This window comes from Hemitrygon akajei, chromosome 2, assembly GCF_048418815.1.
Source record: "Hemitrygon akajei chromosome 2, sHemAka1.3, whole genome shotgun sequence".
In the NCBI taxonomy this organism is placed as follows: domain Eukaryota; kingdom Metazoa; phylum Chordata; class Chondrichthyes; order Myliobatiformes; family Dasyatidae; genus Hemitrygon; species Hemitrygon akajei.
Window position 1 is genome coordinate 204600330 of NC_133125.1, and position 13414 is coordinate 204613743.

General features: G+C 49.3%; 1 protein-coding gene across 1 annotated transcript; it reads left to right on the forward strand.

Annotated features, from left to right (window-relative positions):
* Positions 1-717: 717 nt before the first annotated feature.
* Positions 718-13008, forward strand: LOC140722070 (zinc-binding protein A33-like). Its single transcript, XM_073036870.1, has 7 exons — positions 718-766; positions 3769-4283; positions 4362-4457; positions 4875-5108; positions 5817-5839; positions 5936-6054; positions 12384-13008. The coding sequence occupies exons 1-7, from the start codon at positions 718-720 to the stop codon at positions 12914-12916; spliced, it is 1569 nt and encodes a 522-aa protein (XP_072892971.1). The 3' UTR covers positions 12917-13008.
* The last annotated feature ends 406 nt before the right edge of the window (positions 13009-13414 follow it).

The window sequence follows — 13414 nt, forward strand, 5'->3', positions numbered from 1 at the left end:
TCAAAAGGAACTGTCTGAATGTGTCTCTCAAATAGAACAACACATTTACAAAATAGTCTGTGTTCTGGGCACCAGGTAGATAGCTAGCTCGTTTCGAACAGTTTCAGCAGTGTGGCAAAATGATGAAGCACTGTGTTTTTATTTTGAAAAAGCAATGAAGGATGAATCAAGATCTGGGAGTGACAGAAAACGCTGTGAAGGTCTGTTCAACAGACTCTCTTCAGAACAGTTTCTATCGGACTGAGCTCTAATGTATGACACCTTGCATGAACTTGGTTTACTGTCAGAGTGTTTACAGAAACGCACTACTACGATTGTTTATGAAGACAAACTGATCCAACGGAGCATAAGATCACTGCATGGACTGAAAGAGCAACCTGGTACAAAAACTCCAGATCTGCGGAAACAGAATCAGAATCGGGTTAATTATCTCTGTTATATATGATGTGAAATGTGTTGCTTTGAGCAGCAGTGCAGTGCAGAGACATAACATCACTATGAATTATAAAATAAATAGTGCAAGTGAAGGAATAATGGGGGAATCAGTGGGAATCTGTGTGTCATCCCCGGCACAAAGACGATGGTTGTGGTGTTTGGAGCCGATCATCTCAGCCACAGGACATCTCTGCAGGAACTCCTCAGGACAGAGTCCTCGACCCAAACACCCTCAGCTGCTTCCTCAACGACCTTCTGTCCATCGTAAGGTCAGAGGTCGGGATGGTCACTGATGACGACACAATGTTCAGCACCATCTGCCACCCCTCAGGTAATGAAGCAGCCCACAACACAAATGCAGCAAGACCTGGACAATATCCAGGCCTGGGCTGATAGGTGGCAAGTGACAATCACACCACACAGTGTCAGGCAGTGATGTCTGAGGAAGGAATCTCTGAGAATCATGAGAATTGGGAAAATTCTTAAATATTTAAACTAGGTGCCTTACAATCTGGGGAATGATGGTAAAATTAATTAGACCAAGGGAGAAGGTGACTGAGAGGTGACGATATGACAGTCAGGTCAGTGATTAGACTGTGGACGTGTTCAGTCAGCAAGGTGAAGCTCACTGGATCAAAGGTAAACAGGTGGAGGTTGGATTGCAGACCACAGCAGGAGAGTTTATCATCAGATAAGGAGAGTCACGGCAGGAAAACTGGGTCAGAAATGAAGACAATGAATGACAGAGAGCATTGGGAAATGGTTGTCAGTCAGATCGAGAGAGACCACATAGAAATAATCAAAGGCCAAATATTACAGGGAAATGTAGGTTTCTGATAACAACACACACAAAATGCTGGTGGAACACAGCAGGCCAGGCAGCATCTACAGGAGAAACACTGTCGACGTTTCGGCCGAGACCCTTCGTCAGGATTAACTGAAAGGAAAGATAGTAAGAGATTTGAAAGTAGTGGGGGGAGGGGGAATGTGAAATGATAGGAGAAGACCAGAGGGGGTGGGGTGCAGCTCTGAGCTGTAAAGGTGATTGGCGAAAGTGATACAGAGCTGGAGAGCGGAAAGGATCATGGGACGGGAGGCCTCTGGAGCAAGAAAGGGGGAGGGGAGCACCAGAGGGAGGTGGAGAACAGGAAGAGTGATGGGCAGAGAGAGAGAAAAAAGAGGGGAGTGGGAAAATGAATAAATCAGGGATGGGGTAAGAAGGGGAGGAGGGGCATTAACAGAAGTTAGAGAAGTCAATGTTCATGCCTTCAGGTTTCTGATAATTTTTTGTGAAATCTACATCTCACCATTGTATAACAGGAACCCGTAAGATCATTGACTCAGTGGAGTATCTTTGAGATCACACTCGAAGTGTTCCCCGATGTTCACTGTAACAGGGTCTGAATAAACTGACTTGTTCCCGAAACTCACCACTGCTGTCTGGCAGGTTCTTTCTGTGCTGTTCCATCTGAACCGTATTTAAGTGGGAGACGGGTCCCCACACCCACAATCCAACCCCCAGTCCCTCTGTCCCTCGAGCTGCTGTTGTGGACGCTGCCTGATGAAGACTGTCAGACTCAGCGACGTGGAGATTGCAGAGCAACACACTCAAAATACTGGAGGAACTCAGGGGGTCAGGCAGCAGCTGTGGAGAGGATAACAGTCGTCGTTTCAGACCGAGACCCTTGAACGCAGTTTATTCTTCTCCATATGCTGCCTGACCGGCTGAGTTCCTCCAGGATATTGTGTGTGTTGCTCTGGAATTCCAGCATCTGCAGAATCTCTTGTGTTCGTGATTGGAGATTCCAGCCCAGTGCCCCTGCTCTCTGGGGCTGATGGGGTTCAGAAGACAGGCGGGGAAATCATTTCCACACGTTGACCCTGTTCCGAACAAGTGAGACCAGATCTTTGGAGCCGGGCCGGGTCAAGCAGGGAAATGGAAATCAGGAGTTGAATGTTTTCCACACTGTGACGTACAATGTCCAGTCCTGTGGTGATTCCTGCAGACACATCTTTGTCATCGCCACAGCATCCGTCTCCTCACAGCAGATTCTCTCCACATCCCGTGTCCCATACCATTAACTGATTTAATAGTTGCTATAAATTTACATTATTCATTGTTTTTACACCTCAGTCTCTCTTTAGTCCTCCAGCTAAACGAATCGTGCTTTTGGAGGAACACCGAGGGTCGGGCAGCATCTGTGGAGAGAAATGGGCAATTGACATTTCGCGTAGAGAACCTTCGTCTGGACTGTCTCAATCCGGAATATCTTCTGTCTATTTTTCTCCACAAATGCTGTCTGACTCGTTTAGTTCCTTCCAGACTCTTGCATTTACAATTCCTTCTGTCTCTCTTTTCAGGACTTGCCCTTTCAGTTCTCCCGTAGACTGAACCAAGCTCTTCTCTGCGGCTTTATCTATGTTAGACTTGTTTAATGAATGGACAGGAGGAGGAGTATAGGAAACTGATACAGGACTTTGTGATATGGTGCAACTCAAACTACCTGCGTCTCAATATCACCAAGACCAAGGAGATGGTGGTGGACTTTAGGAGATCTAGGCCTCATATGGAGCCAGTGATCATTAATGGAGAATGTGTGGAGCAGGTTAAGACCTACAAGTATCTGGGAGTACAGTTAGACGAGAAGCTAGACTGGACTGCCAACACAGATGCCTTGTGCAGGAAGGCACAGAGGCGACTGTACTTCCTTAGAAGGTTGGCGTCATTCAATGTCTGCAGTGAGATGCTGAAGATGTTCTATAGGTCAGTTGTGGAGAGCGCCCTCTTCTTTGTGGTGGCGTGTTGGGGAGGAAGCATTAAGAAGAGGGACGCCTCACGTCTTAATAAGCTGGTAAGGAAGGCGGGCTCTGTCGTGGGCAAAGTACTGGAGAGTTTAACATTGGTAGCTGAGCGAAGGGCGCTGAGTAGGCTACGGTCAATTATGGATAACTCTGAACATCCTCTACATAGCACCATCCAGAGACAGAGAAGCAGTTTCAGCGACAGGTTACTATCGATACAATGCTCCTCAGACAGGATGAAGAGGTCAATACTCCCCTATGCCATTAGGCTTTACAATTCTACCGCCAGGACTTAAGAACTTTTTAAAAGCTATTATTAATGCTTTATGAGATAGTGATTTAGATGCATATCATATGTTTTACTGAGTTAAGTATTGAATGTAATTAGTTTTGCTACAACAAGTGTATGGGACATTGGAAAAAAGTTGAATTTCCCCTTGGGGATGAATAAAGTATCTATCTATCTATCTATCTATCTATCTATCTGATCGCTGCTGTGGAAATGAACACGATTCCTGTTTCACTGAAAAGGAACATTCATTCCCCAGACTGCAGCGCCCCAGGTGGACCACCGCGGTACCGCAGGCGTTCAGCAGCTCCCCGAAAGTGAAAGGACCCTGAACCCGGAAGTTAACATGGCTTCGAAAGGACAGGTCGAGAGTTTAACCGAGGAGGCAATTTGTCCCATCTGCCTGGAGTTCTTCACCGACCCGGTTATACTGGAGTGTGGACACAACTTCTGCCGCTCCTGCATCACACGGTGTTGGGAAAGGGAGGAGAGAAACTCCTGCCCGGAATGTAGAGAGGAGTTTGCGGACCGCACCCTCAGGGTCAATCGGGCCTTGGCAAATCTGTCTGAGAAAGCTCGAAAACTAAACCTGAATCCGAAAGAGAAGGAAAGTAAACTTCACTGCGAGAAACATGGGGAAGAACTGAAGCTGTTTTGTGAGACGGACGAGACACTGATCTGCCTGATCTGTGCGACTGCGCGGGAACACAAGTCTCACAACTTCATGCCGGTTACCGAAGCCGTTGAAATCTACAAGGTAAAACTAACCCGTTTTTGATCAGCTGTTTACTTAGTTGCATATTTTGGTCTAATGTCTTCACTCTCTGATTCCCAGGGTCGGGTTAAATCTTCCTTAGACTCTCTCACTGAAAAGAAATCAGACTTCGAGGAAATGGAGCAACAACAGAAAGAGAAGATTTCTGGAGTTCGGGTGAGAATTCCAGAGCAGAATTTGCAAATTCGCTGTGTACTTTTGTTCCCTTTAATGCAGAATAGCAGAATATCGCAGCTCCAGTAACCTGGGATCAATCCTGACCCCTGGAGCTGTCTGCGTGGAGTTTGCATGTTCTCCCCGTAACCAGTACCTTCCTTTAGCCGACATTGCATGGTTGAACGGTAAATTGGCGACTGTAATTAACCTTGTGACATTGAGTGGTCTGTGAATCCGGTCGGAGTTAGTGGGTCAGAGACAGAGTATATGTTTGAGGGAGACATGGGGGAATGTGATGGAGGGGATTGTTCTAGGAAGCAGCAGAGACGTTAATGGGCTGAATGGTTACCTTCCATGTCAGAAGGAAATACAAAAAATAGCCTCAAATATTAAACTAGCCTCTCCTTTCATTGACAGGAACAGTCACACAGTCTTCAGTCCCAGATCACATCCCATTTTGCTGAACTGCGCCGGGTTCTCACTGAGAAAGAGCAGCGTGCACTCCGAGATCTCAGGGAAGAAGAGGAGAGGATTCTGAATCCAATGGAGAAAAATCTTCGAGAGATTCAAGAGAATTTAAATTCCATCCAGGAGGAAATCTCAAAGTTACAGGAACGGATGGATAAACAAGAAAATATCACATTCCTCACGGTGAGAGACTTCAGTTTGTTTCTGTAAAAGTGCACCATCACAAACTGATGCATTTTATAACAAATACTGTAGTTGGAAACTGATTTCCACCAGTCAGGACATCCTGACTGTTCAGAATTGTCATTGTCCCAAACCGGCCTCCCACAACGTCTGTACATCACAGGACAGTCTGCAACCTTCTCGGGAATGAGTTACTCTGATCAGAGCACTGAGATGGTGGTCGTTTCTGTGATTCCCACGTATAATATCCCCTGAGACTCAGAGTAACACCCAGTTACAGTCACAGGCTATGAGTGTGTTTCTGATATTCTCTTCACCACATTTCTTGTGGGATTTATTAACAACCAACTGATGCTTTATCTCTGACTTTTGGTCTCACACAAGGAGAAACATTTTCTCCACTCCCACCCCATCAAATCCATTTGGAATACTAAATTCCTCCATCTGATCCTCCCTGACATCGTATCCAGATAAAAATACACAACCTGTCCAGTCTCTCCTGTAAGTTCCATCCTCTCAGTTATGGTATAAATTTCATACCCATTCCTTGTACTTTCTCCCGTCGTTCTCCTCTTTCTCCATTCGTTTCAGTGGGAGAGAGTTAAGTGGGAATTTTCAGCAGCTTGTAATAACTTGTCTCAGATTCCTGCTGTTCGGATGCCAATGGTCAGTCTCAGTCAATTGAGATCTGTGTTTGATTTATTTCAGGAGGAAGCTCATCGGAAGAGGAGGTAGGACGTGGTCTTGACTGAAACTCTGTGTGGATTTGTAAAATAGTTCAAATATCACGGATGTTCAGTTTATAACTAGATGTGTAATATTTACAGGAGCAGTGATGAAGACAGGACATTGTCAGTGACAGACGGTGCCCTGTTGGTTGAAAAATTCTATCACCCCTATTTGTTCGACACGGCATTGGGAGAACACCTGGACAGCATTAAGCGAGGTAAAACATACAGATTCATTCCGGCACCAACCCCACCTGCCGGGAGGCATCACTGCCACATGGTCAGCTGGAGATGTCAGACCCTTGAACACACCAAACCAGGGGCAAATACAAACAATTCACTGGTCGAATCACTGCATCCTGATCCCATTTGCACTGGACAAACAAGCCAATGCACGGGTTTGAATCCTGACATGGTAGCTCTGGAATTAATATTCCATTAATGTCATTAAAAAGGATAAAATCTGGTATCACTGTGGTGACAGGGATTGTCAGAAAAACACACCAGTCCTTCGAGCCACTCACCCTGTCTGACCTGTCCGTGACCGCAGTCTGATTGACTCAGCTCTGCCCCCTGCTGGACTCGCCAGTCTCACGGTTGTAATCAAACCACCACATTGAGACTGAGCCCGGACACACCAACCAGCTTTAACACTGGTGGACACAGCATAATTGCTCTGGCAAATCTCCCTCACACACATTCACAAGACGGTTCAGCAGATTGTAGTCAGAGCCTCAGCATTGCACATTGTTAGTCCCCTCAGTAACCTGGAAACTATTCTCTTCAGACACAGTGAATGGTTTCTATTTGAACAATTCACACACGTGTCACACATTGTCAACACACACTGGACATGTGAAGACACACTGTAACATCCAAATAGTTCAATGTGCACACTCACCTTCATTGTGTACACACACTCACTGATATTTACCACAACCAACACACACGCACACATTGATACATTGATATATTGATAATATGCAAATGCACCATCGGAGTGGGACACATTGTCAGAGACACAGACACATTTCCCTCTGTTTGTCCCATATCCTTCTAAACATTGCCTATTGTTGTACCTGTCTAAATTGATCTTATAATATTTTAATTTTACCTCTTTCTACAGCTTCCTTTGGCAGCAAATTCCACACGTACCCACTTCCCTCACAGTGAGAAAGTTGCCCTACAGATCCCTAGAAAAACTTTCCCCTCTCACCTTCAGTCTCTGCCCTATAGTTCTGGACTCCCCTGGAGTTCCCTGGTGTGACCTTCCAGCCCTTCTGACGGCAGCACCTGAGCCACCCTCCAGTCTTCCAGCAGCTCACCTGTGGGGAAATGTGAAGCAAATATATCTGCCAGAGTCTCTGCAAATTCATCCTCTGTCCTAATGAGGGGCTGTGGGGAGAGGGTTTGTGGGAAAGGAGACTCTTATCACCCATATTCATCCCCCTTCACCTTCTGTTTCCATCTACACACACAGTTCACCACAGGCTTTCCACCCCTCCCCCATCTGGTCCTGGTTCCATCTGCCATTCATCTCTCCCCTAATGGTTCCCATTGTCATAAACAGGAAAAAGTCTGCAGATGCTGGAAATCCAAATCAACACACACAAAATGCTGGAGGAACTCAGCAGGTCAGACAGTATCTATTGGAATGAATAAACAGTTGATGTTTTGGGCTGTGATCCTTCTTCAGGACTAAAATTGAAGTGGGGGGGATGCCGGAATAAAAAGGTGGGGAGAGGGGAGAGAGGCTAGCGAGAAGGTGATAGGTGAAGCCAGTGGGGTGGGAATGCTAAAGGGCTGGAGAGGAAGGAATCTGATCGGAGAGGAGAGTGGACCATAAGAGAAAGGGAAGGAGGAGGGGACCGAGGAAGTAGTGACAGGGAGGTGAGAAGAGGTTAAAGGCCAGAGTGGGGAATAGAAGAAGAGGGGAGGGGATGAGAAAAATTTTACCCGAAGAGGAAATCAATATTCATGCCATCAGGTCAGAGGCTACCCCGGCAGAATACAAGGTGTTCTCCTCCATCCTGAGGATGGCCTCATCTTGGCGCAAGAGGCGGCCATGGACCGACATTTTGGAATGGGAATTAAAATGTTTGGCCACTGGGAAGTTCCCCTTTGGGCGGATAGAGTGGAACCTCCTTTACTGATCAGATTCCAGCACAGGTTGGCCTTTGTGCTCCTGTTTCTCACCCTCCCACAGCTGTCTCCCACCTTCCCATCTCCCAACTATCCCCGCAACCCCGCTCCGACTAGCGATCAAAACTTTCACTGTGTTGGTGTTGGTTTCACTTCCCAGTGTCTCCCAACTCCACAGTCCACACTCCCCACCCTTCCGCTACCCGGAGCGTCGTGCCTGACATCTTTCACCAATCTTCAGTCCACAGTCACTTCAGACTCCTGTCTCATCACTCCCCTTCTCCTCTGCTCAATCTAACCCATCATAACCTTATATATTTCTGTCAGATCACCTCCCAGTCCGTTTACCTGCATTTGGCCCGTATCCTTCTAAACCTCCCTGTCATCATTTCTCAGTCCCAGGGCTCAGCTCCTCTTCTGTGCCAGTTCCACAGGGCCCTCAATTCCCCCGTGTTACAGAAGATGATCGACTTCATTTTCTACCACATTACAGAAGCAAATATGCTGCAGGTCCTAAAATGCAGAAGGGTCGATAAATCCCCAGGTCCTGATCAAGTGTATCCCAGGACATTGTGAGAAGCTCAGGAAGAAATTGAGAGGCCCTTTTGGAGATATGTGTGTCATCGATAACTACGGGTGAGGGGCCAGAAGACTGGAGGGAGACTAATTTTGAACATTTGTTGAAGATTGACTGTGGGGAAAAACCTGGGAAGTACAGACCGGTGAGCCTAAAGTCAGATGTGGGTTCATTAATGGAGGGGATTCTGAGAGACAGGATCTACATTCATTTGGAAAGGTGAGGACTAATCAGGGATACCCAGCTTGGTTTTCTGCATGGACGGTACGGTAGCATAGTGGTTAGCACAACAGTTTACAGTACCAGTGACCCGGGTTCATGTCCCATCACTGCCTGTGAGGAGTTTGTACGTTCTCCCCGTGACCGTGTGGATTTCCTCTGGGTTCTCCGGTTTCACAGTCCAAACCCGTACGATTGGCAGGTTAATTGGTCATTGTAACTTGCAATGTGGGGGTTTCCTTCAGGTTCTCCGCTTCTTCCCACAATCCAATTAACCCGTTCTAAATCAGGGATTGCTGGGTGGTGGGGGTCATTGTAACTTGTCCCATGGTCAGGCTCGGATTAAATCAGGGGTTGCTGGGTGGTGGGGGTCATTGTAACTTGTCCCATGGTCAGGCTCGGATTAAATCAGGGGTTGCTGGGTGCTGGGGTTCATTGTAACTTGTCCCATGGTCAGGCTCGGATTAAATCAGGGGTTGCTGGGTGGTGGGGGTCATTGTAACTTGTCCCATGGTCAGGCTCGGATTAAATCAGGGGTTGCTGGGTGGTGGGGGTCATTGTAACTTGTCCCATGGTCAGGCTCGGATTAAATCGGGTTGCTGGGTGGTGGGGGTCATTGTAACTTGTCCCATGGTCAGGTTCGGATTAAATCAGGGGTTGCTGGGTGGTGGGGGTCAAAGGGCCGGAAGAGCCTATTCCGTGCTGTATCTCAATAAATAAATTACAGCTGATGAAAGTGCAGTAGACATCGTCTCCATGGAGATTAGCGAGGGATTTGACAAGGTAGCAGAGAGTTAGATCACATGGGAGACAGTACGATCTGGAATAGGATACAGACTTGTCTGGGTGGAGTCCTGTGACCAGTGGTTGTTCTGCAGGGATCGGTGCTGGGTCCACTGTTTCTCATCATTCATATGAATGATTTGGAGAGAATGTAGGTGAGGTGTTTAGTAGGTTTGTGAAGGACTCTAAAATTGGTGGTTTCATGGACAGTGAAGAGGTTATTTATTTATTTAGAGACAGTGTGAAACAGGCCGTCCCAGACCAACGACCCGCTCCACCCAGCACCCCAACTATTTAAAACTAGCCTAATCACGGGGCAATGTACAATGACCATTTAACCTTCAAAGTGTTGTCTTTGTATGAGCGTCACAGAGTGATAGAAACTAACAGCACAGGCCCTTCAGCCCATCTGGTCTGTACTGAAGCATTTAAACTACCTGCTCCCATCGACCTGCACCGAGACCATGGTCCTCCAACTCCGACCATCCATGTACCGTCCAAACTTCTCTTAAATGTTTAAATCGAGCTTGCATGCACCACTTGGGCTGGCAGCTCGTTCCACACTCTCACAACCCTCTGAATGAAGCAGTTTCCCCTCATCTTCCCCTTAAACTTTTCATCTTTCACCGTTAACCCATGACCTCTAGTTGTAATCCCACCCAACCGCCATGGAAAAAGCCTGCTTGCATTTACCCTATCTATACCCCTCATAATTTTGTATACCTCTATCAAATCTCCTCTCAGTCTTCTATGTTACAGGAATAAAGTCCTAAACTATTCAATCTTTCCTTATGACTCAGGTCCTCCAATCCCGGCAACATCCCTGGAAATTTTCTCTGTACTCTTTCAAACTTGTTTACATCCTTCCTGTAGGTAGGTGACCAAAACTGTACACAATATTCCAAATTAGACCTCAACAACATCTCATACAACTTCAGCATAACAACCATCTCCTGTACTCAATACTTTGATTTCTGAAGGCCAATGTGACAAAAGTGTTGGGAACTGTCTCGTTGTGTTCAGCGTTCTGTGTAAAGCTCCGGCCCTACGTCCTGTATCCAAGGAGGGGTCCCGGCTCTGTGTTCTGCGTTCCTGTTCTCAATCGACCCAGGCTCTGTGTTCTGCGTTCCTGTCCTTCCTTGACCAAGGCTCTGTATTCTCATCATGTCCAGGTGCCTCACCCAGCACAGGAATACCTTGCCTAGCCCGGTGCTGGGATTCTCTCGTCCTGTGCTGGGATTCCCTTGTCCTGTCCGGGAGTCTCTCGTCCCGTCCTGTGACTCTCCTCGTCCTGTAGCCACGTCTTTTCCTCACCTGGTTCTGGAGTCCGAGCCAGAGTCAAGACCCAGGTTCTGGGTCCTTGTGCAGTCTCTGGCTTGAAGCCCAAGCCTAGGCTCCTAGTTCCCAGTTCCATGTCCTGGTTCCACTATCCTCGTCTAGTCCTAGCCCAGGCCCGGAATCCTTGCCTCGTTCGGGGCCTGTGTCATCTCCAGCGTCCTTTCTTCCTCACTTCCCTTGCTTCCATCTCATGCCCAGTCCTATTCCTGGTAGTTCAGTGTCTGTGTCTTGCTTTTGGGTCCGTTCCCAACCTCCCCGCATGACAATTTTAAACTTGTTTACATCTTTCCTGTAGGTCATTGACTGAACCTGCGCACAATATTCAAAATTAGGCCTCACCAACATCTCATACAACTTCAACATAACATCCATCTCCTGTACTCAATACTTTGATTTATGAAGGCCAAAGAAAAGCTTTTTTTATGACCCTATCTACCTGTAACACCACTTTCGGTGTATTCTGGACCTGTGTTCCCAGATCTGCTGTGGAACAGAGTCCTCAGTGCCCGACCATTCACTGTGAAAGACCGACACTGGGGTCCTACCGAAGAGCAACAGCTCACACTTGTCTGCATTAAATTCCAGCTGACACTTTTCAGCCCATTTTCCCAGCTGCCCCAGATCCAACTGCAAGCAATGATGGTCTTCCTCACTGTCCACTCCTCCCCAATCTGAGGGATGAATTGGGAGCACTCATTGGAAATGCACAAGGTGACAGGGAGAAAGTACAAACTCCTTACAGATGGTGTCGGAATTGAACTCTGAACTCCGGAACCAGCTGAGATCCTCCAGAATTTTGTGTTTGTTGATAGAGGAAAATACGCTCTCCATGTCGAGGAAAAACCTCTGGAAGATGCCGGTTGTCCATCCGCTGTGTTTGGGTAAAACCCCGGGAAAGGGTCCTGTCGGCCATCCAACTGCGCCTGAGGCCCAGCGGCCTCTCCCCCCGGTCCCGGGGCCGCGCTGCCCGAGTCTCCCCCCGATCCCCGGGGCCGCGCTGCCCGAGTCTCCCCCGATCCCCGGGGACGCGCTGCCCGAGTCTCCCCCCGGTCCCCGGGGCCGCGCTGCCCGAGTCTCCCCCCGATCCCCGGGGCCGCGCTGCCCGAGTCTCCCCCGATCCCCGGGGACGCGCTGCCCGAGTCTCCCCCCGGTCCCCGGGGCCGCGCTGCCCGAGTCTCCCCCCCCCCCCCGATCCCCGGGGCCGCGCTGCCCGAGTCTCCCCCCCACCCCCGATCTCCCCCCGATCCCCGGGGCCGCGCTGCCCGAGTCTCCCCCCGATCCCCGGGGCCGCGCTGCCCGAGTCTCCCCCCGATCCCCGGGGCCGCGCTGCCCGAGTCTCCCCCCCCCCAATCCCCGGGGCCGCGCTGCCCGAGTCTCCCCCCGATCCCGGGGCCGCGCTTCCCGAGTCTCCCCCCGATCCCGGGGCCGCGCTGCCCGAGTCTCCCCCCGATCCCCGGGGACTCTCTAATTCTCTGCTTCTCCCCCCAGTCTCTGTCACCCTGGATGTGGAAACGGTGAATCCGGAGCTCGAGGTGTCTGAGAATCGGAAGAGTGTGAGACGGACCGGGACCCGGAGGGATCTCCCTGACACCGGGAAGAGGTTCACAGTCTGGCGTTGTGTGCTGGGATCGGAGGGATTCACATCGGGGAGACATTACTGGGAGGTGGAGGTGACGGGGAATCGGGGCTGGGGTCTGGGAGTCGCCGCAGAGTCTGTGAAGAGGAAGGGAGGGGTCACACTGAGTCCGGAGACCGGATTCTGGATCATCGCGCGGTTTGATGACGTGATGCGGGTTTACACCTCCCCTTTGTCCCGTCTCCCTGCCGATCCCATCACCGGGAGGGTGGGAGTTTATCTCAGTTACGAGTCCGGGACAGTTTCATTTTACAACGCGGAGACCAAGTCCCATCTCCACACCTTCACCGAGAATAAATTCACGGAGAAACTTTATCCTTTCTTCTGGACTATCTATAAAAACGAGTGGCTGAGAATCTGCTCCGGTTCCGCTCCGGGTCTGTAAACGGGTTGGGTCCGGGACTGGCGTCAGGAGTCAGTCAGTGTAAATATAAATGTGCGGAGAGTGAAATAAACACGATGTGAGAATTATCGATCCATTAATTTTAACTCGTTCACCGCATCCGTCAACGGAACAGAAACACTGCGGATTCAGCAGCAGCCGCGGGCGGCGGGTCCTGAGCTCCCCGGCTCCCCCGGGTGCTAAAGTCCACCGGGACTGACAGGGTAACTGGGGCAAGTGGTGGTGGTGCTGACTGGCAGAGGGAGGTCAGGGTGAATCTTGGTAACACGGTACATGTAGTGGTGGTAACACACAAAGCACCTGGGTCTCCCAGTGTGTCCGGTTACTTCTGTGGAGGGTAATTAGCAGGTGAGGGTGGGGAGGAGTGTGTGGGTGACGGGCAGATGGAGAGGGTGGGGAGGGGTGTGTGGGTGATGGGCAGATGGAGAGGTGGGGAAGAGTGTGTGGGTGATGGGCAGATGGAGAGGGTGGGAGGAGTGT